General features: G+C 36.5%; 1 protein-coding gene across 2 annotated transcripts in view; it reads left to right on the forward strand.

Moving 5' to 3' along the window:
- PPM1B (protein phosphatase, Mg2+/Mn2+ dependent 1B) overlaps positions 1–23,801 on the forward strand; it is a 105,625-nt gene extending 81,824 nt beyond the window's left edge. Inside the window, exons 5-7 of one of the 2 annotated variants that reach the window (XM_065400429.1) lie at positions 12,060–12,171; positions 13,438–13,495; positions 21,932–23,801. In XM_065400429.1, the coding sequence (XP_065256501.1) occupies positions 12,060–12,171; positions 13,438–13,495; positions 21,932–21,961 (200 nt within the window). In that variant the 3' untranslated portion in view covers positions 21,962–23,801. Of the gene's footprint in view, positions 1–12,059; positions 12,172–13,437; positions 13,496–19,804; positions 20,856–21,931 lie in introns of those variants that run through there. The other variant, XM_065400428.1, reaches the window with a different exon arrangement.
- The last annotated feature ends 645 nt before the right edge of the window (positions 23,802–24,446 follow it).

Below are 24,446 nucleotides of genomic sequence, written 5' to 3' on the forward strand. Positions count from 1 at the left end.
TACCAATCTAGAGACTTCAGTAAAGTTCCTCTCTCTCTGTAGATGCAGATTTCTGAAGGTGACACCGCATGTGTAAAAGTGGCTTGCTGGCTCAATTTTTTTTTCTTATCCTTCACAGTGCTCTTAATTCCAGAAATCCATTGCTTGATGCTATCTTACCAACTATTGCTTCTTTACTGAATCTTGTATTTTTGGTTAAGATTATGTAAAAAGGCTGTGGTAAGACAACTCTCACAGTATCTAGTGGCCTCTCATCTCTTTGACCCTTGTCTGTCTTGTTGCTGAGCTAAGTATGGCACAGACACTCCTGTTGGTGATAGATGAAGATCAGATGTTCATGATGATATTATCAAATGTGTCATCTGCCTTGGATACTGTTTACTACAAGTTGGCATTGACTCATTTGCAAAACCACCACAGGAATGAATTGGGGCTGCTTTTGGATGGTTTCGGTCTGACTTTGGTGAGTGCTCTGCAGGTGGTGGTATGCAATTGCTGTTCACTGAGGGCACTTTCATTTGGGTTTCTGACAGTTTCCCTTATCACCCCTCTTGCTTAATATTTGCATGACTGTTGGAAGGATTAGTGAGAAGCATGAGTTGAGTGTCTTCAGTATGTTGATGATGGAGCTTTATAGCTCCATCTTCACTGACTTGGCTAAAGCTGTCAGTTGCGTTACTCAGCGATTTGGGGGACAGTGAAGGTAGAAATCAGGGCTACCTGTCTGAGGTCCAATCCAGATAAGACTGAGATGAGATAGGTTGGTTGGGGAAAGCAACTGGGAGAGATGGTGGTGGGTTTTGTTGGTCTTTCTGTAAGTATGTGCCTTCTGTTTGTTGACCAGTTTCACAGTCTGTGGTCTGATTAGAGTTGTGGCTGCTACTGGCTGATCAGGTAGCAGCCACAGCCAATTCAGACTTTGGATGGTTGGGAGGCCTGTTCCAGTTTCTTTTAGATGCAGACTTTGCAACTCTCAGCCAGCCTTTGGATTAGACTGTGAGACTGCTTCTTAGATTTATTTGGAAACTGCAGCTAGTGCAGAATTCAGTAGCCTGCTTGTTAAGCAGTGTTTCCTGCCACAAGCTTATCAGTGCTGTGCTCTACAATCTGCACTGACTGCCTGTTAGTTTCAGGATTGATTTTAAGCTGTTGGTTCTGACCTGTAAAACCTAAATGGCCTGGGACCTACCTGCTTAAGAGATCACCTCTCTCAGCCCATTGTATATTGCTGTAGTTCAGGTTACTGGAGATGCCTGAGCTGAAGCCCTTTCAGTATGAGAGAAGGCATGATTGGCAAGATGTTTGCCACTAGAGCCCTGGACTTGTGAAATTTGTGTCCTCTCCAGACCCATGAGAACCCAAGTAATGTTAGCTTTCAGGGTGTGCTTTTCTGTTTGCAGATGGGTGTTGGGTAAAGATGGGTAATGGTGATGTAGGAGTGTGGTGGATGTTGCTTTAGTTCTTGTTTTTATTATTCTATTGCTGCATTATTTAGCTTGATCTGGGGAAACTGATGGTGGGTCTATTCAATGTATTTAAAAAATATTGTCAAGGGTGCTAGGATCATTGGATGGACATGCTTTTATTGTATGTAGAATAGTAAAAATCCAAATAAAAATAATAAATAGGGCTAGAGATAACTGTAGTGATTTTTTTACTTTAGCTGTTAAGGAGAGTGATTCTTCTCAGACTCTTGAAAATATCTAAAAGAAAAGCATACTACTAACTGTTCACAATGTATTGTATACCTACTACAGTACTGTACAGGACACAGCATTTTCTAGTGGTTAGACCACATGCTTGGCCTTACCACTGTTACCTTGTGCAAATCACCTAACTTCTTCATCCTTAAGTTTCCTTATCTGTAATGCAGAGGTACTATTACTTTTTAGGAATGTTTTGAGATTTGTTTTAAAATTCATTGAGATCCTTGAATGAAACTTGCTGTAGAAGTGCACAATAAACATTATTATTAAGCATTCACTTGCTTAGAATTATGCAAAGTTAGTTAAACCTTATTTGTGAAAATATCATTCTTTCACTTCACTTAGTATTCTTGTTGCACACAGTTATATACAGAATTATATGGCAAAATATAGCAGTGGGTCTAAACTAAACTAAACTTTTCTTATGTGCATTAGTGTCTTAGTATTTAATAATACATTCATGGTGGAATAGCTGATGATACAAGACCCCGATATTTTTAAAAATTATTTTTGGTGCCTTGAGGCCCTGAGTCAGGAAGGCACTTAAGCATGTGGTTTAGTAGTCCCATAGACTTCAGTGAGGCTACTCGTGTACTTAAGGTTGAGTTCAGGCTTTATGTTCTTTACTAACTTGGGACCTAGATTAGGTATCTTAATAGGTGGTCTGATTTTTTTTTTCAGGGGTAGTGAGTATTTGCAGCTCCCGCTGAGTTTAATGGTAGATAATGGTGACTTCTGAAATGCTAACTTTCAGCATATTTCCTTGAAAATTTTTGGCGTAAATTCTTTGGCTTTCTAGATGACCTATTTTAAGATAAAATACATTTCATGAAGTGTATGTCTGTTGAATAAGTGAACATACAAACTGTTAACAGACTCTGGGAAAGCCACCCACACCCATCATTGTCACAAATTTTCTCATGCTACTTCGCTTTTCCCAGCTTCTTTGGTGTCTGTTTCTGTTTATACTGAGGCCTGGTCTACACTGTGGGGTGGTGTCGATCTAAGTTACGCAACTTCAGCTACGTGAATAATGTAGCTGAAGTTGATGTACTTAGATCTACTTACTGTGGTGTCTTCGCTACGGTGAGTTGACTGCTGATGCTCCCCCGTCGACTCTGCCTGCGCCTCTCGCCGAGCTGGAGTACAGGAGTCGACGGAAGAGCGCTCGGGGATCTAGACTAGACGCAATAAATCGATTCCCGCTGGATTGATCGCTGCCGGCCAATCCGGCTGGTAGTGAAGACATATTCTAAGTAGCCATGAAATACATAGAACAGTAAAAACAGGGCAGCTTTTGTAAATGCAGATTACTGAAAAGTGTAAGGGGTGGCCTATCAGATAATTTCTAGTTAGTTTGAGTGGGTTGATTTTTGAAATGATCTGGGAAGTATACTACTATTATAAGCTACTGCTTTTTGTTTATGATAGTCCACCAAATCTAATTTTGGACAGAAATCTATATAATTCAGATTTTGACCTTTATTTCATATATAGGGGTCAAATATAGGGGAATATTCCTTTTGATCTAATACTATTTTGAAATAACTCAAAATGTAAATGACTGGTAAGCCAGAGTATTCAACAGAAATAAGTTACCCAGACATTCGTTAGTCATATTATTTCAGTTGTTTTTGGTTTTCCCACAGGAGTTCCCCCTGCCATTCAATGTTCTGTACGTTGGATAAAGTATAAGACCTTTAAGTGACATACACTTGACAAGGAATGAGAGTTAGTAGTCAAGAAATTTATATCAAGAATAGAAGCAAGTAAAGAAAACAGAAGACAAAGCAGAAGAACTCACAATATTTCCCCTCCCTATTTTTCTCCCAGCATATTTCATCTGTCCTCAATAAATTCATTATCTCTCTAGCCTTTTGACATATGTCTATTGTTTCCTTAATAAAGTGGCTGAATTCTGGTTTAAGAGATTGGCAGCCTATAATTTTACTATTAAATTTTTTCATCAAATATTTATAGGACAGAAGTAGACATTTTGTGGGAGCTTGAAGTAGACACTTTAGATGGTTTGTTTGCTATCTGAGTGTGGGAAAACTGTTTCTGTTGAAAAAATTGGTTGACTCCATTGCATCTGTTGTGTCCAGATAACTTATGTAATTTGTCTTTATAATTTACGTCGTGACATGTTTTACGCTTCAACGAGGAATATGTTTGGTGTCAAGTTTGGAAAAATTGGTTGAATATTAAAAAAAAAAAAGTAGCAGCTTTGTAAATGAGAAGGAGCCTCTTTTTAAGAAAACATCAGAAGAGGGCTAATTGCTCTCCACAGTTTTGCATGCATTTTTGGATAGAATGCACTCTGGAGAATAGAGTGCAAGAATTGGTAATTTGTGAAGTCATTTAGTTGATTTTGCAATCTAATACACTTTATAGTCCCAGCCTGTTAAATGGAAGAGTTATGTTGCTGGTGGGAGAGTGCCAGGCGACCCACTCTTTTTGTTTGACTTCCTGCTTCCTAGTTGATTTTTTATTAGTATTTTTTATGTAGGTATATTCTTGATGTACTCATGCTCTGTTATAATGGTCAATAAGCCTGTGTCTTCCCGTGATCACAATCACTGTGACTGTATTGATTGTTTTCAGGCCCAAATTCAGAAAGGTACTTAAACATGTGCCTAACTTTCAGCACATGACTCATCCCATTGATGCCAGTGGAACTACTCATATGCTTAAGTTAGTCATGTGCTTAAGTGCTTTGCTAGATCAGGCCTCAGAGTAGCATATAGATACATAAAGATTTGCCTATCCAAACAGAGTGAAATATAACTGACCTTATTTTAAAAGAAATTACTTAGTTGTCAACTGAAGGACATGAGTCCACTCAATAATCTAAGGTCTTTGATCTTTGAGAGGTGGTGGTGGTCCAGTGGATTGCAGTAGGAGTACTATTTTGTTCTTTGGAATGAAGAATTGGAAAGTGGTATCTTCATCGTTCAACCAGTATTTTTAATTAACAGTCCTTTTGATATGAGACACGATAGAGTAGTTGAATAAAATAAACATGTGGGATTTTAAGGAAAAGGTAGCTTCTTAAAGTTACAGCAGAGAAAAAACAAATATTTTCAATTCACTGCTTGGCACAGGATTCTCAATATCAGCAATGATAGCTGACAAGACTTTGGTCAGCTTTTACTCTGCTTCAGTGTGACAAAATTGAGTAACATCAGAGATCCTGTGAGCTGTTCGTCTGCAGGCTTAAGAGTACACAGCATCAGTTTATACTAAGTTAATATTTTCAAGATTCATTGCAACCATAAGGACTAAATATCTTTTTTGTTGTTGTTGTTTTGTTAAAAAAAAAAAAAAATTGGTCTTGCAGAATTTAATGGCATTCACCAGGGAAAGCTCCCCTCTCTTCCCAGCAGAGTGGATTTTTTTTATGCTCTCCTGATACACCAGTAATCAGAGTGTACCAAGAAAATAAAATTCTGTGTTTCCATGATGCAGACAATGAGGGGAAAAACATGCAGGACCTGGACTAGTCTTTGAGAATAGAGCATAATAAGTAATTGCAACTACAGTTAAGTTACGTGTGATATTTCACAAAAAGACTAGTGTAGGGTTTTCTTGCCATGAGGAATCAGATTTTTCAAACATTAGGTGTTAAAAATGTGCATGTAATTTCAGACTAATTTGAACTTGCAGTTGTACATGTGATTGTAATGGGCTTTTGTGTTCCATATGTATATTAAAAATTACCTCAGGGTTACTAATTCTTCCCAGCTCCATAGAGGCACTCTCCCATAGACTTCACAGAAAAGCAGAGACAGGATCATAGCCCAAGTGTATGTCAAGATATAGTCTTTATCCAAAGGATGAGGTCAGGAGCAGACAATAAAAAGGGAACTAGCAGAGAAGAAATTCAGATATCCAAGATCCAACACTGCATCTTTCTACCATTGCTTACATATCAGAAGAACTTGGTCCCATTCAGCTACTGGTCTACTGTTTCTATATGGGAGCAAAAGTGACCTCTGCTTCCCACTGAGAAGAGTTAAGGAGGGAGGAGCTAAGAAGAGAGAGTGAGTGTTTGAGGAGGGACAGAGTATGATGGAATATGCAGGAAAAGAGAATAATCTATTCTGGGGGTGAGAGGGAATGGGACGGGGAAAGAAAATATAAAGATTTAAAGAATAGGAAATACTGGCTTTGTCATTTTGCTTGTTTGGGTTTTTCTTGTTTTAAGATTTTTTTCAAAGAAAAGGAATTGAAGGAAAAGTAGAGAATGAAATAGGAACATGTAATGGAGAGGGGGAGGGAAATTAACTTTTAGGATGCCTGAATTTGTTCTCTACCAGATGGACACAAAAGAACATGATACATTTCTTCTAATCACATTGGTCATTTTATGAAATAACATTTAATAAAACTAACGTGTTTACGGGGGCAATACAATGGTAGTTGTGCTTTCAAATTTTAAAATGCTATCTGCACCCTCAAAGAAAGAACTTGGTAGAAACTGCCATTGAGTACTGGATGGCAAATATATGTTGCCAATTAAAATATTGTGTGAAAGTGCGCTCAACAGCAAAAATAAAAGCAGTATGGTTTTGTATTGTATTTAATTTCAAGCTAGCGTTATAAAGAAAAGATATGGGATAATTCTGTTCAAATAAATATAATAGATCTTAGTACGGTTAGTATGTGAAATAAGACACTAGATTGCAAAAAAACAAAAACAAACCAACAACATTGTTTCCTAAAAGGAAGACTGTTTGACTTTGCCCCTCTGTTAAGTCACCACATAAATCTTATAACACTTTTATTAGTATCTGTTTGTTCTGCCTCCATAAAGTCTCTTAAATTGCAGAAGTGGTGTAAAGTTAATTATGTCTAATAAGAATGATGTAGCATTTGTTTTACTTATGAAATACCCACGTTAAAAATATTCCAAGTGTTGTTTTTTTAAAAGAGCTCTTCCATGGTCTATTAAACTGTGATAGCTAGGAGGCTATAAAAATTTAAATTACTTTCTTTTTTATATTTGAGATATTGGCACCTTTCAATAAAAGTGCTTTAAATAAATATTGTCCTGATGTGAGTTAGAAAAATACCAGACCTTTTGACTGAGAAATATACTTCCTGAAGCAAAGCACTTAAGTCAAGCTCATAGAAATGACATTTTTTTCCACTCACTACAGAAAAGTTCTGTAGATTTTAATGGGATATTAGCTCAATTTGATAACCAAGACATTACTTTTATGTTGGTGGTGGTTTCGTGTGCTAAGGATGGTGATGTGGATATAATCTTGTGTCTTAAATCACAGTTAGTCTTTTAATATAAAACCCCAAAGTAGTGAAGAGTAAGGTTCTTGTTAGGTTTGCACACATCATTAAATTGTGTGGTATGTAATGGTCTGTAAAAATCAAGCTGTTCTAGGGCTTACTAGTAAAGTTCAGTGACCATATGTGCTTACAATTTGATTTGACTGTTTCATATGCCTTTCTCAAGTGTTCAGTGCACTGCTTAGAAATCACTTATGCTCTCAGCTGGGTCTGAGATTGTTTTTAAAGGGGGCTATATACTGTAACTCTTATAAAGCTACTTTTGTATCATGACATCTACAGTGTGTTCTACCATATTCCAAAGGTACAAGCTATGAGTAGTTCCGAAGTGTATTTGTAAGGTTGCATTTGATGGATCAAGGTCAATAATTCATTTATCCAACAATGAACATGGCTAACTATCTCAAATATTTTAGTTTCTTCATTTTAATGGGAGCTCTTCAGGTGATTCATTTACAAAACAAACCAACCAACTTTGGCAAACAAGTGATGTGCATGAGACAAATTATTCAGGGGGTGGGGGAGAAGTTAGTTATGTTTGCTAATATTAACTTTTTTAGAAATAGTAGTGTATCTGCCAAGTGTTTTTAAGAAAAGCTACAGATGGGGCCATAGAGGGAGAAAAAACAGGGACATGAGAACTTTATTTAATACATTGAGTTAGTTATTTGGAGGGACGCAGTGTGGTGTGAGGGAGATAATTATTTTGTTTAGTTAAAGAAAGGGAGTGTTTCTTCTAAATCGATAGTAGCTGTGAATAACTTTAGTTATTTTTTAGTTCACATCATATTCTGGTGGTTGAATGTTGGCTTGATTAGTGTGGTATGTTTTGTAGTCATTTGTTGATACTTTTCATGATATGGAATGGCTTTTATTCTGCTTGTGATATATGAAACAAAGGCTTTCAACTATTGGATTTATACAGTAATGGCTTGGCTCTTTCCTGTCTGACGTATCTTCTCTCTCTGTATGCCACACTGCTGCAGCTATGGTCAGCAGAGGCACTTCAGCTGGAATCCCATAGTTATAAAAGATGTTGACAGGGCATTCTCTGTGAGTGCTACAAGAATCAGGAACTTACTGCTCCTCTTAGTCTGAAATATTCTGTATTTTGTGACTTTTGGGGCATGCAGCAAAAGATATATTTGATAAGATTTTTGAAGAGAGCTGGAGATATACTTCCTGAAATGACGACGGTTGGAAATGAGTTGTTTTTGTGGCTAGGTGGCTGGCTGGCTGAGAGAATTCTCTTTTGAATGTTTATTTTACTGCTGGTGAGGATTTGTTGTAGTATTAATTATGGGTTAGGGTGCCCAGAATCTTGTATAGGTGTCTTTATTATTTAAATCAAAACAAATATTTTATTTAATTCTTAATTGATCGCATATACACTCTGGATTTAAAGAACACTTACATCTTTTTGGACCAAATTTTAGGCTTTGTTTAAAAAAAGTTTTTAAAAGTAGTATACTTGTTTTTTATTTCACATAATTGTCTTTCTTGGGTTGCATAGGTTTAAATGATTGTGTCCCAGTAAGTAAAGTGTTGATGTACGAGACAGAATAGATTCCAACTTACTCAGCCTTAGCTAGGTTGGGTCTGCAGGAATACAAAGGATCTTACTCTGAATACACCAAAAAACAAAACAAAAAAACCTTACAAGTAAGATGCCATTTTTATACAGTCACTTTTTAAAACTAGTGTGGTTGATAATGAATTACTCCTAATTCAAAACTATACTTTTCTCTTGGTCCAGTTCAAAGCCTACTAGGCAGTTTAAAGCACATTAGTTGGCAGATAATCATAACTATAACTTTTTTTAGTTCCTTCTTGAGGAATGGAAATGTGTTTTTTCCCTCAAATATGCTAATCATTTATTATACATCTATATTCAGTTTGTTTTCAGTTCATTACTGTTTGTTCCCTTTTAATATACACATAGCTAGAAATGTTAAATGCTTCAGTTTTTTTAACCTAGTATATCCTGTACATTACCAATTCATCTGGAACTTGGCATGACATGAAAATAGGCAGGAAATATCAAGTCTCTGACTTAAAAAATCTGGTGGCAGAGCATATGTATACTCTACCACACAAAAACCTGTTAAAAGAACAATGGAGCAGCAGGTCTATGGAAAAGATAATATGTGATCGTTTAATTAAATTGTACCATAATGCATACATAGAAGAAGGCCAAATTGAGGTTGCACAGGCAACCTTAATTCTGGCATTTCCTAGCTTTTGAGTGCTTGAGTGTGAAATTGAAAAACGTTTTCAGATAGTGTGTGTGTGTGTGTGTAATTTCCTACATTTTTAAAAAGCAAACTGAAAAAACAGATTCCATCATGTGACAGCATCAGGGTTGGGAATCTTTAGATTCACTGCACAGACCTTTGGCACTTGAACTGATAGCAGTAGTAGATTGTCCTCCTCTGTGGATGAACACTAGAAGGGATGGGACACTTTGCCAGAGGGTTTCACAGATGTTTGCTGATAGTAGAGGAATGGTGAAACTCAAGAATCTTGTATCGGGGGTAGCCGTGTTAGTCTGTAGCCACAAAAATCACAAGGAGTGCCACTGGACTCCTTGTTGTTTTCAGGAATCTTGGGTTCCATTCCCACTCTAGAGGGAAGTGTTCTCGGCTGGTCACAGACTCTTCTGCCCATTCCTCCAAGCATGACCCCAACCTATCTTTGGATCAGTACAGTCTCTTTCCCACCTCTGGCTCCTTGTTCCCATCTCACTTCTCCGGTTTCTCATTCCAATCCCAGTCTCCTTGCCCAACCAGGCCTGCTCTCACCCCTTGCCAACATTTTATACAAAACGTATTTCATTGGACATCATTCCACAAATAGAATTTTAGAATGTCTGTGTTCCTAAAATTCCTCAGCTAAGTGAGCTATTGCCATCTCCTTTGGTATTTAATAAGAGACAAGAGCCACAGTGGGCAAACAGGAATCAAGGAGCATTTTCCAGAAGCCCCTAAAAGTGAGGCCAACAGCAAAACCTTGCCACCTCATTATACTTGTGTAATCAGTAGTACAGTTTTTGTTTTTAGGATTTTCTAAATATCTTTGAAGATAGTAGCTTGGTATAATTTTTTTCTTGTCTACTATATAACCATTTTTTATGGTTGGAGTATTTATTTATATATGTGCTCTGTTTTTTCATACTGTCTCTTCTGTTCCCTTGAAGTGTTCCTCTGACAGTCCAGAGCCATTTCTGCCTAAATCTTGCCAATTCCTATATGGAGAGAAGTATATACAAATTTATCTTTTCTAGGCACTAGCTTTGGCCTTTTAAAATCCAGGGCTGGAATTTAAATGCCAGTTTTGCTGCCTCCAGCAGCAAACTAACACCTTCAATAGTTTTTCTCATCTAATCACTTTGAATATTTTTCTTGGGTTCTTCTTTTTTCTGCTGCCTTCACTCCTAAGTCCCATTCCACACCTGTGGGACCCAGTTTCTGGTCAGCAGTTTCTTCTTCTCCATATTAATTCACAGTGGTGGAATTCTTCAGTGAGCTGCAGCAGCAGTTGTGTATTGTCTGTTACCAGCTACAAGCATTTCCCAGCTAAAGAGTGGTTTGAGTAGGGTTTGTCAATCTGCCGAGTCTCCAGATACAGTGGCCACTTTGTCTGATCGGTCTCCCCAATGTAGCTTAGTCTGCTTCCACTAGTATTCTTTCCGCCTGCACTGATCTCCCATTCCTTGAAACAGCGGTGCTCAGTAGGGCTCCAAACTGTATCCCAGACCCCATCAGGTTCCCTCCTGTTGTTGGAACAAATTTTCAACCTGCCAGGTGCAGCAATGCCGAGTCTTTGGTGGGACAGCACTGTTCTCCAAGGTCAACAGAAAGCAGAAGATGCATGAGCTGTTTGGGTGTCCGTCCGTCCCCCTTTGTATCTCACCCTTCTGAGGACACCTACCAGCCCCTCACACTCTTTGTGGAAGCCTCACTCACCTATCTGATCTCCTATGGGACTTTTGTGGCCTCCTTCAGTGGGTTCAAGAAAATCAAGCAACATTGATCCAAGAAATCTCTTTTCAGAAGAAGGTAAAATTGCATTCTTATGTTCTTCTCCCTTCCACAAAAAGCACAAGTCTTAGGAAGATAAGACAAGGCCTAGTGCACCAGGCTACTGCTATGGAGATAGATAATGTAGGCATACCCCAAAAAGGAATTCCTTCCAACTAAAGAAATCTGAAGAGAAGCTGTCCTTTCCTATACCAGAACATTGGGAAATATTTATGGATTTCTTGTAGTTATGCGCAGAGTGCAAGTGATCAGCATACCTTGTATAAGGTCTAGAAGGACGGTTATCCAGTTTGCCGTGATACACAAGCTGTCCTCTTAATAGCAAAGCTTTTAAAAGGCTAATCTTGCTAAAAGCGCTATCTTTCACATACACAGAGCAGTCTCTTAACAGACGACAAGGCTTTCTGGATCTGCCCTAAAAATCACTATGACCTGTTTGCATCTAGGGTACATCTCTCTCCTTTATTCCAACAAGTCTCCACCCTGGTCAGATGCGAAAAAAGGAAAACCAAACCCAGCTATACCATCCACAAGGGGCTTTTATTCTCCCTGTGTTTTGTTTATGGTAATTTGCATATACCTGATAATAGATGCAAGTGGTATGACCTTGCCTTGTAGCAGCTCTGACTTTTCATATGAGCAGTCCTTAAGGTAAATTAACGGATAAACCAGAGATGTTCTGTTTTCTGAAAAGAATTCATGTAACATAGCATACATACACAGCAATTCAAAAATTTCAGATTGCCAAATGTTTTAGTAAAGTATATCTGGTTATTTTGGAAATGCATTCTGTTTACAGAGCACTTACTGCAACAGGCCTCAATCCTGACTGGGCCTACCTACCATCATACAAATAATGTTGCTTATGTACAATGGGGAAGTAAGAATTTTTATTTGAAATTTAAATCTTTTTCCATACTAAAGTAATAGTACCTTGGATTTTATTTTATTGTTTGCAGCTGATTCATTTTAAACTAATAATTAGGACTTTTTTGTTTTAAACCAGAAATTATGGAGAAGTCGGGTGAGGAAGGAATGCCTGATCTTGCCCATGTAATGCGCATTTTATCTGCAGAGAATATCCCAAATTTACCACCTGGGGGTGGTCTAGCGGGCAAGTAAGTACAGTGCTGGAATGATTTATGGCTTTTAGTAATTATAATTTTGAATATAAATACAAGTACAACATGTTTCTTCATTAACTGAAGACTTGATTATCTTTAGTAGAGAAGATGTACAAACTTAAGTTACTAAACATTTAACATTGCTCAGTTTTTCATATATTAAACTAGTTCACTGTCTGCACTACAGAAAATACAGGCAATACTTTCTATTCTGCCACTACCAGCCCCCCACTCCATCCCAAATAGGGAAAAAATAAAGACTATTTTGATACATAAGATATTGGTTTACCATCCCATACAATTACATTTAAAGATATAAAATTTGGCATATTTGGATTTTTAGTTCTTTATATTTGTTCACTATCCACAGAAAGTGATAAAATAGAAAATTGAGCAATTTTCATGCTACTCTGAATTTTTGGCTTCAGGGCCCAATGTGTACTTGGGTCAGTGCCAGCGTAGCTTGCCTCTTCGAAGAAAAATTGCACCCATTTTGTTTAACGTCAGCCTGAAAGTTTGAAAGGTAGAAAGCACTTTTCAGTATTAAAATTGTGAAATGTTTTTTAAAATGACATTTTAGGAAAAATTGAGGTAAGCCTATGGTGGGACACCAGTTTTTTTTTGCAAGCCTATAGATGGGACACCAGGTTTTTTGCTAATGATTTGTTTCTGTCACTGGCAGTATGAGCCCAAGAGAGAATTTAAGTGAACTGTTGTTCTGGTTGTTTAAGCCATTATTAAGCCAAGGTACAGACCTGTTTAAAATCTTCTACATTGGGATTCCCATACATGGTATCATTTCCCAGCATAAGCCTCAAAAATACCAATTTTAAAATATATATTTTCACATTTCACGGTTTGTTTATGGTAAGAATTGCCGCTCACCTTAGGAATTCTTAGACTGCTGGGCTAAGCTGAAAGTATGGATGTATTCCAGAACTACTGTAATAAAACTTGGGACATTCTGCATGTACATGGTGGGAATTTATGAAATGTTCAAGCAACTCTGAAGATGTAGTGGGATAAAAACCTGAGAGGAGAGGAGGGCTGGGAAGCAAAAATTCAGAAGAGGAAAACGTTGGTCGCATACAAACCTAAACCTTGAAAAATCCTTCGTTACCATTAACTGAACTCTTTATATGCAGGGTAGACAAACAGAAGTTTAGACATGAAATATCTCTCTTCATTTGTGTGGTAGGATGTTCAAATTTATATGGCATTTCTCTGCTATATTACAGGTTTCTTTTTCTTCATTTTTAGGCGTAATATTATAGAAGCTGTGTATAACAGGCTGAATCCACACAGAGAGAATGATGGGGTAAGTTTTACTTTGGGATCTTAGCCTTCACTAATAATGAGGAAACCATAATACTTCAATGCAGGTGGGGTACAGAACAAAATTTGATATATATATTTACATGTACATTACTGTTCAAGAACTTTATTGTTAAAGGGACAGTGATGTTGTGTGTGATACCCAGTTCTGAAGAATTAATTTTTAATATAAATGGCTGCTTCTGCTTTTCATTCAAGACCATGGAGCCACAATATGGGGACTTACTTTAGGAGCTGTTGGTAGTTTAAATATACTCTGGCTTTGAAGTAAGTAATGAGATTGTAATTTTGTTACGTGTCCTGTACTTGAAAATCTAGTGTCAAATTCTGTGTCCTTGTAAGAATCATATTCACACAGAAAATTTCTGTTGAGTGTGCACTAAGTGAAAAGGGTCTTGGTAGTGATACTGGCTATGCTTTTTTAGCATGTTGCACAGGTGATTCCAGTGAAGATTAGTGTATTTCAGTTTTGAAGATCTTTTGTGAAATGGCTTAGAACTAGTATAATTTACACTTGAATGAAAGTAACAAGTTCTTTGTTCATTCCTGATTTAATTTTTTTAATGAATTATTTACACTTATCTGTTCAACTCCTGGACACTTGAGCTTTCAAATCTTTAAACATTCAATTAGACCAAAAAAAGTACAACACTATGAAATATAGTGGGTTGCTATAACTGTTTAAATTACTACGTTACTGGATTGAGTAAGGAGTAAATGTGAAATTTACAATTTACACTTTTTTAACATCTGTTTTACAAAGTAATTGTAACAGTCATTCCATGTCAGTCAGCTCCATAGTGACAGATTGGTTTAGAGACTTCATGTATAGGAGACTAAAACATTTTTTTTGACTTGTTTAGATAGTAACTTTTAAAAGGCTGATAATTTCTCATTGCTTAGCGAAATGTTGCACCTTTACCCGTAGGGTTCACTCCCTAAGCTAATTTGTAAAGCTACTACCCTGTTCTCTAAATGATCCCCAGGAACCATGCATGCTGAGATGCCTAAAAAAATTCAGTCAGCAAGTGAAGGCTCTGGTGAGAGGGTGGGTAGGGTTGTCAGATTTTATTTATTTATTTTAACTACTTTGAAATTATTCTGAATCTAGTTGTGCATATAACTAGCCTCTGTAATTATATGATCTTACTGTTATCACTGTCTTTCTCGCCTCACTCCATCTGCTTCCCTTCTGTTGGCTGTTAGCTTGATATGTTGTGTTGTCTTAAGAGTGCATGTGCAATTGCAATGTTGGCAGCTGTATGCCAGCAATAAAGTTACTGTAAAACTTTCTAGTGTAGATGTGGCCTTAGATTGCAAGCTCTTCAGGGCAGGAACTGTCTTTCTATGTGTCTTTATAGAGCCTAGCACAGTTGGGGGCCTTGATTCTGATTTGGGCCTTTGTGTGCTATCACAATACAGATAAATAGCTAATGGTTTCATTGTCACGTCTGTCTTTTTAAAAATTAAAATTTGTAGTTTATATTATTATTTTTTGTCTTAGATCATAAAGGTTAGTTAAATTTTACATCCTTAACCCCTTCAAACTGTGCCACAGTTCCTCCCAAAATAAACCAGCATGCTTCCAAGTGTCTCAGCTGTCTTCATATCCTCAAACATCTGCTGTTTCCTCAGTCCTGCAAGTAACTCTGCATCCTCCCAACCCACCATGACTCCTAACAGTTGGAATACTATATGTTCTCTCTGCCTCAGCATCTTTTTACCCATTTCCAAAAATGGAAATGTTTAGGATTAGTTAAAGTACCCAATTTAGAACATTTGCAATGAAAAAAAACCCCTGGCTCCTCTGTCAGATAATTATAAATGCCTGATGGTGCTGCAGCATATTTGTGACAAAGAAAGACTTTCAAAGGAAAACACAAAGGACCAAATTGTTATAATTTGTGTAGCTCCACAAAGGCAAAAACCAGAGTAAACAAATATATTAAGCATTCTCTCAGCTACTGATGAATCTCAGGAAATGTCTTGGACCTGCTTCATCAGTTCTTAAATATTATCTATTTGTATTTTATTAAACTAATTGTTTAATTCTTACACAAATGCAAATCTGGTGGGCAGAGTAAAAACAAAGGGAGGGCAGGCTTACTATTAAAGGTTATATTTACATTGAATACTGTATTATGCAAAAAGTATGGACAATACAGTGCAATGCACTTTTTGAGCTATATAAATATAGTTTTCTTTTCTGCTAGAATTAAATAAAATCCCTATATTAAGGGAAATCTCGGTGATCTTTGAGTATTGGAGGACCAAGAGGTCACTTACACCTGGGACTGCAGTTTAATGCATCAGCCACACTAGGTAAAGGATCTAGTTTGATTCTCTGATAGGAATAGCTACGTCATTTGACAACAGCATTATTTCCCTTCTCTGTCCTTGGCTCATATGTCCCAGAAGGACTTGAAGGGAGGAGAAAATTCAGTGCTGCCATTGGACAACAGAGCTGACATCTCTTTATAGTACCCCAGTAGATGAAAGGTACTTTCCTTTCTCCTTAAGAGAGGCTGAGTCTACTAGTTCATGTGCTGTGCTGAACCTGATAGTCTAGGTCAGTGTTTCGCAACCTTTTTGATACCAGGGACTGGCTTGCTGCATTCCTAAACTGTGTCAGGCAGGGACCAACTCTGGTCCATGGACCGGTCGTTGAGAAACACTGCTCTAGGTCACTGCTAAACTCACTCCCCAAGCCCCTGGACTTTCCTTCAGTCTCCTGAGCTTGATGCTTAGAGAAGAAAACTGAAGAAGGAATAATTCCATTATTAGTTAAAATGCTTCTGTTCTTCTCTATGTTGTGATAGCATAACTGGAGTGCCCCTACAAACCTGCATTCAATCAGATACCAAAGGAAAGGGCTGGATACATACAACACACCCAGTTGGTGGTGGCTTGTAAAGTGTGTTTCAAAATGAAATATTACAATGCTCCTAGTATAAGTCATGTTATAGCAAAAGCAGAGCTTTATATTAAAAATTATGGGCCAGATCCACAGCTAGTATTAATTTGCACAGTCTGGAGCTGCACTGATTTTACATTGCTGAGAGTCTGACCCTATTTTGGTGAACTGTATTCTTACATAGACTAAGAAAAATGTTTACATCTGTTTAATATTTTTCTATATGCAATATTGCTGTAACAATCTTTGAAACTCCTTACTTATGACAACATTCAGAAATCTTCAATCATTCATTTAGTGATGTGTAATATATTTATCAACATTCCATATAATTAATTTATACAGTATTGATAAAGTGATTATATAGAGATATGATTTGCATTGCATGTTTTTAATGTACAGTCAACAAAATATATGGTGTGGGATAAAACCTGAACTGATGAAATTATAAAGTAAAAGGTATTTATATGAATTTTTGTATTTGAGCAGATGTCTAGGTTGTAACAATATACTGTAGTGTGAACAGCTTAAATAAAAAAAGTAATCTTCATTTGATGACAAATGAACTTTATAGCTCAATGAATCAAGAATTTTCGGAAAGCATCTTTTATCGATTATTTTTTTCAGAATACAAATGTAGTTATATTTTTCACAACTATAAAGGCTTTTATTTAAATTGTAGTCAAGCTCAAGAATTTTGTCCTCGGGTCTAGTGCACTTTCTTGTGGTAACTATTTAATTTCTCAAATATATTTCTGTTAAATAATAACTTAGGAGCAAATCCTTAACACAGTGCACAGCCTATATACGCTTACACTGTACTGGAAGAGATCTGTGGAGGAAGGAATCCTCCCTATAATGTTGCAGCGATGTTTTGTGGGTGGTATTGGAGCCTCCGAGATGCTTGGTCACTGGACTCCTGTGCACTCTTACTTGGTGTGGAGTGGAGTAGTTGGGACCCCTGGCTCATCTGGGGATTGGCCCTGCTTTGAGCAGGGGGTTGGACTAGATGACCTCCTGAGGTCCCTTCCAACCCTGATATTCTGTGATTCTATGATCACTGATCCCTAGGGGCATGCTTGGTTACCAGGAACCTTTGTGTAGTAATTTCACCATTTCTGTTGTAGACAAGGATCTCCATAGATAGGAAGGTGAAGACAAGATCTGCTCCTTAATAGCACTATAAATGTATGTGGTGCTGTACAGTATTCAGTGCCCAACATGTAATAGACCCTTGCACCAAAAGGTTTGCAATCTAAACGAATAGTATAATGTATTTTTGCTAACTTGCATTTGATTTTCTCAATGCTGTAGCTGAAGGATTTAAAATGGAAACAACTTATAAAAATTATTTTAAGAGGGTTACAATACTATCAGAAAAAATCATTAGAGGCTAGCTAAAATGTAATAGGAAGAGTTGTTATTTTATTAATTTAAAAAAGAGGTTGGATTGCTCTCAGATATTGGGTGGTTTTTTGTTGGGTTTTTTAAGTGGCTGTATTTTTCAGTAGTTCTTTATACTTACACTGTGTACTGATTAGGGCCTAGTCTAAGTAGGTTGATGTAGCTACAGCATTCTGGGGTGTGAAAAATCCACACCTGAGCGCCATAGCTATCCCTGGTGTAGGTGCAGCTAGATTGATTGAAGAATGCGTCTGTCAGCCTAGCTTACCATCGTTTGGGTAGGTGGTATTCCTAATGAAAAAACCCCTTCCATCACTGTAGGCTTCATTTACATTATGGGGTTATGCTAACATTGCTATTGCACTGTAGCTGTGTTACTATAGTCCCTTATTGTAGCCATGGCTTGAGCCATTGCAGCTCCCCTTGAATGTAGAAATGTGAACTGTCAATACTAGCCGCCTGGGAAAAGTGTTTCCAATTTCACAGGACAGGAAATCTCAGTGGAGTTTCAAATATTAACACTTTATGTTCTCTGAAATAAAGAAATTTTTACAGTTTTATATTCAATAACAAATTTTGAAAATGACACCCACACTTTAAAACCAAGTTATTCTGATTATTGGAATTGAAGGGTAGAGAAAAGATATGTTATGGTAGCCAGTATTTTCACGAACCCCCTAGAATTAGATATCATTTGACATTTGTAAGGTTAGGATTCCAAGTTTTCAGATAGCTTACAATGTTGGTTACAGCTCTGAAAGCTCTCAAGAATAGGGGCCACTAAAATCAGATCAGAATTGAAGGAGGCAGTGGGAAAGCATAAATGGCAATCAGGATGATTTGCCTATAATATCTTTTGTAGCGAGAATCACCAGCCTTCCAGTGATATCTAGCTACTATTTCTAGCATGATAGTTAGTGAGGCATCAATAATTAAAATATCTTCTGGCCCCTCAAAGCAACAGAGCTGTTTTGGCACTGATCCAGAACTTAAAATAGCCAGTTCGGACCTCAGAGCCATGCAACTTTTTCTCCTGGCAAAAGCACACTAATCACCATCACAGAATAACAAGAGGGTTTTTTGGTTTGCTTTACCCATTTGATTGAAGTAGTCTACAATGCTTTTGCAGCTTGGGGGGGGGGGGGGGGGGGGAGGATTCCTTCCCACATCATAGGCCACAATTCAAGATGGGTGCCTAAATTTAGGTTGCTGGATTTGGCTTTAGCTAGATATTCTGGATAGTCATGTTCCTGACAGCAACTTGGGAAGAAAAATTGCTAGATCATTGGCGTTTTTGTGAAACAGTATCTTTTGTGATGCTGATTGGCAATAGCTTGGCCCTCTATCCGCTGCATTGTACACATGAAGAAAATCAGATTTCAAGTGTCAAAGGATTTATCAATTAAGTGAATTCTGATACTACAGCATCCATTGTTGGCAGTAAACATTTTTTAATTAAGCTGTTCACATAGGGTGTATATTGCTACTGAATCAGTAGTACTTTACATTTTAAAATATTGACTCAGTAGTTAGTGTAAATTTAAATGGCCACGTTCTTCACTCTTTGGCTTCCCCTGAAGTCAATGACTGCCAGACAGCTATGTGCATCAAAGGACATAGTTTGAACTAAAGGCCGATTTATTCTGGGGTCATCTTTTTGATATTGTTCTTTGTGCCTCACATAAAGTAGATTGAAATGTTCGTCAGTACTGTAAGTCTTAATAGAGACAATTTAAATACAAGGCATTTTCTTAAATGCCCATTCTAAAATAAACAAACATGAATCAAATAACTTAATTTTAGGATGCATGTTGCTAACTTAAGGTATTTTTATATATGCATAGGAGGGCATAAAGCTCAGATCTTTTCCTCAATCAGAAATGACTTTTTATATAATGTATTTTAAAATATATGTATCATTCTAAAATATCCTAGTTTAACTACTGATTTTGGGGTCTTGAATCTTAAAAAAAGGACCCTGGCGAACCCGAGGAAAGTGGAACACAGGGGAAATTGGTGGAAGCTCTCAGGCAAATGAGAATTAATCATAGGGGCAACTACCGCCACCTTCTGGAGGAGATGCTGACTAGTTACAGGCTAGCTAAAATACAGGGAGAAGAGTGCACTGCTGAACCAGCTACAGCATCTACTTCTGATAATCTTGCTGGACCCAGTGACCCAGTGGCAGACACCCAAACAGAATCTGAGAATCATCTTGCTGAAATGCAGAGCTCTAATGAAGATTCAGGGAGAAATGAGATGAGTGATAAACAGGTGTAATGTCTTTGTGTTGCACACAGCCGATTTGATAGCCTGACCTAGCTGTTCTAATGTATGCATATGTCAGCACATTGTTGCATCAGTTCTAGAAAGTTAGTTTGTTTGTACCTACATTTATATGTACAGACTTTTTATATGAAAAGTCATCCTTTTTTGAGTAATTTAAAAGTTACTATTTACTGTAGTTTGGATTAATAAACAAAATGTAATTAAATTTTATATTCTGTGTAGCAGGAAGCAGGACATCTACATTACTGGTAGTTGGTAGTCTTAAGGATTTACTTTTTTAAAACCCTGTGACGCCAGTGATAGGAATTTTTGACAGATGCAAAAGCAAGTTTTTCTTTGTGTTGTAAGCGCATTCCTAGTGAATGCTGAATTTTAATACTTTACATTACATATATTAATTGGCATCTTAATCAAATACACCTTTTGTTCACATTTCTGAATTGAATTGTTTCACAGCATAATATCCTACCTATTGCATGTTTGTTTGAATAGTATATAGTTCACATTATCAGAGTTACAAAAATAATTATTCACTTGTTTTAGGATTTGTTATGCCACTCTTTTTTCCCCTCAATGTATGGTCCTTTCAATTTAGACTGTATCCTCTGTTCAGTGTGAATATCTTACTTATTTTCTAGAGAACTGTATCCTTCACTATTCCATAGGTTATAGCATAATGTATATCAGACAATAATATGTACTTAGAATTAGTGTTTAGTGTGAAGCTCTAAAAATTTGTTTAAATCCAAATAAAAAATATGATGTGGAATAATATCTGTATGCATATTGATTTTATTTAAGTAATTTTGTTGATATTATGCTACCTCAAGCTTTTTGGAAGTTCATTTGAAATACTAATTATCTAGTCATGGTTTGGAAATATTTGTAGCTACTGTTAATAACAGACAACAAGGATCGTGACACTGTTTATTAAACTAGCTATTCCTACAAATATTCTGGGAGTTTTTATTATCGTAACTCTAATCTGTGTTCTAGCAATATTTCATAGTTTAAAATTAAATACTACAATAAAATTGAGGCAAACATGCTGTTGTATTTTAGGTTATATTCTACATTTTGTGTTATATTCCTCTTCATTGTGTGTACACACATGCACATACACACATTCAAGTAGATTAGTGTATTACTATGTTACTGTGAATCTAACTGCCTGTAGTTTATTTCTGAAATGCCATTGTCAAAAGTATGCCATTGTCAGCAGTGACAAAGGTATTTTGACACAGTTCCTATTATATTTTTTGCAGTTGTTGAAGCACTTGCACAAAATTGTAGCTTTTATCATCCAACAAAGATATAAATAAAAGTTCACTACCTCTTGTGAGTAAGATCCTGTGGGAACCTCTTGCTAAATATGGATTATCTTTCAAGAGTTCAGAAATCTTCCTTAGCATTTCACAGATTTTTATAGATTTTTTTTTTTTTAAGTAGTGGTTAGCTGATGGATTGATGGAATAATACGCTGGGTGATTTGTTTAGGTTTTTATTTATATTCATTGCAGTGCATTATTTGTATTGCATTAATATGTTCTGTAAGAGAAAAGCATAGCTAAGCTTTTAATCAGTTAGTCATGCTGCTTCCAGAGATGAATTCCAGAGATTCTACGGACAGAGATATATATGGAAAAAGTGATTTTGTGTGTGTGTGTGTAAATTAGTAAAGAAAACGTGGCCATTCCTTTCATTTATTACTTCCTCATGTTACACTTTATTATGTTGTTAGAATTCAATTAATTATGGATGTAGTTTTTTGTATTGGTGAGTATTAATATTTTTCCTCTTCTTTTCCTGTAGGGTGCTGGAGATCTAGAAGATCCGTGGTAGCCTTACAAATCTACTAAAATGCTTTTGATTCTGAAAAAAATGGGGGAAAAAACTTAATCAGTTTTCTTCAATACAAGGGAAAAATTCTTGTGGATTTCCAACATTTTGTGAAATGGGCAGAAAGATATTAGAGTTTTCCATCACTTGTTTATTTTTGTGTTTTCTGATATTGCCACTCTTAGCATTGCCTGTATTACAGTATCTTTACCAGCCTCAGGCATACGGACTCCATCTTTGTTGAACTTTTAGCCCTAAAAACCAAGGAAAAAGTGATTCTTTCAGCAAATCAATATATGTACCTGAGGTGCATGGGATTGTAGTTGTACTCTGAAGATACATTATGGTTTAACGAAACTTAACATTTAAGCATGAAAGAGTACAAATAATTGTATGAGACGTTACTTATTTCACTTTACCAAGTTGGAAGGCTTTTGCAGCTCTGTGGCTTGGAAGTAATTTCAGTTGGGCAATATGCTATAGGATTTGTATTCCCGCCCCCCCCCCCCCCCGCCCCCAGTTTTACCTGTATTATCAGACTGTTAGGTTTCCCTACAGTGTCCAAATTGTGATACATTGCCTACTGCTTGCTTGATGATAAATGTATTTGGCAATAATAGAAGAAGATTTTAGGCGTCTAAAACCAATAAGAATTTTACGCACGTGTACAACACATCCTTAAACTCTTGCTAGAAAAAAAACCTTTTAAAACCAAACTGATTAATTTATGGTTAGATGTAACTTAATTTGACATCTCACTCACTGCTGCAGGTTTTTTTAAAAATGCTGAAAATTTGCCTTTACTATAATGTAAAATGTGATTTTTGTTCTACATGTGGTTTTCTATAGTTTCCTCTAATTTTTCAGCTTAAGATACAGACAGAAGTCTTGTGTAATATGGATATAATTTTTAATTGTTTGCATTATTTTCAAAGCTCAAATTTATCACTTTGAGATTACTATAAATACAGTTAAAATTATCTATTTTAAATCTAAGAAAATATTAGAGATATTTTCATGGGTTCAATGACCTTTCATTTTATAAGCAATGGGCATGGTACAGAGTGGCTGTCATGTAAGGTACTTGAAGATTCTTAGTTTAATTCTATTTTTGCAATAACTTTGATTTTTTTTCTGAATTATTTTGAGTTGTGCATGTATTGAGTCCAGTAGATGCTAAAAATGGAGAAGAATAAAGTATTTATCTAAAAAAAAAAAAAAAAAAAAAGCTATTGGGGAGGGGAAACAATGAATGTATCCATCTGTACATGCTTTACATGCTGTGGATGCCTTGTAAACATTTTCCTATTTGTTTAAACTGTGTTTCAGCGAGGATGTAATTGCCCTTGTGTGTAGTTTAAGCTAATGACAGTCATCAACTGGTTTTGTGTGAAATGGAATTCATGCTATTTTTCTGTAACTTTATCCCCATGCTGAGTCTGTAAAAACACACACACTCACTTACTGGTGCCTATGGGCAGCTTTCCCAATCATTTTGATTCATTGTGTATCTGATTTTTTTTTTTGTTTTGTTTTGTTTTTTGTTCTAGAGAGGATTATTGCCACAATATATTTTATTTATTCATTAGATTTTAGCCTTGTAAGTTAAATTGTTCTAAATGACGATGTTAACAGATTTTTGTCCCTTTGCTGGGTTTTTGGGGTTGTTAAAAGATTGGGAATGAAGAATGCAAAATGGTTTATTGTTCAGACTGTCCGCTCTGGTCCAACCCTGTACTGATAGTACCTTCCCAGTATGATATTGTGATGTTTCATACAATACAGTGAACATAACCAACTTGTTATCTTCAATAAAGGATTGCTAAAACAGTGTGATACACTGCTATTTTGTGAAGAAGGGATTTATGCTGAAAAGGTAGAAAGTTTGATTATCTTTGCTTTTGTGTAATTTTAAATATTCATTTTTGTTTTTGCTGCCTATATATGTGTATTGACAATGCCAAGACTTCAGGGTTTGGTCCTTTGGTGACATACAAAACCAAAAATCTCTGAATAGGCACGTCTGTCCCAAACAGTGGGATGAATTTGGCCTTGTAACTGCCATCAACCTTTCACCTTAGTTTAGTTGTAATTTATCCATTATTCTAGAGGTTGGAAAGTGTGAAATCAAGTCTGATAAGAACTACAGATGGAGTTAAAAAAATAAAAGTGATCAGGATTTGAATTTTAGCCATAAATTCATGGACGATCCCTAGCTACATCTGCAAAAATAAAATTGAGACAAACTGTCCAATTGTAACAGCTTGACAATCTCAGGGTAAATCTGCAACTTCCAATAGTGGCTTTATACTTTCTGGTGAAGTACTAGGTAACAGTTACTCTCTAACAAAGATGTTACAGATAAATAGTAATTAATTTTGGCCCCTATTAAATATTTACACTGTAGTGGAATGTTGTGGGAGAGGGTGAGAATAACAAGTTGACAGTTTTGTTATTTCAGAAACAAAGCTTGTTGTAATTCCATAGA

The sequence above is a fragment of the Emys orbicularis genome, chromosome 3 (assembly GCF_028017835.1).
Source record: "Emys orbicularis isolate rEmyOrb1 chromosome 3, rEmyOrb1.hap1, whole genome shotgun sequence".
Classification (NCBI taxonomy): Eukaryota; Metazoa; Chordata; order Testudines; family Emydidae; genus Emys; species Emys orbicularis.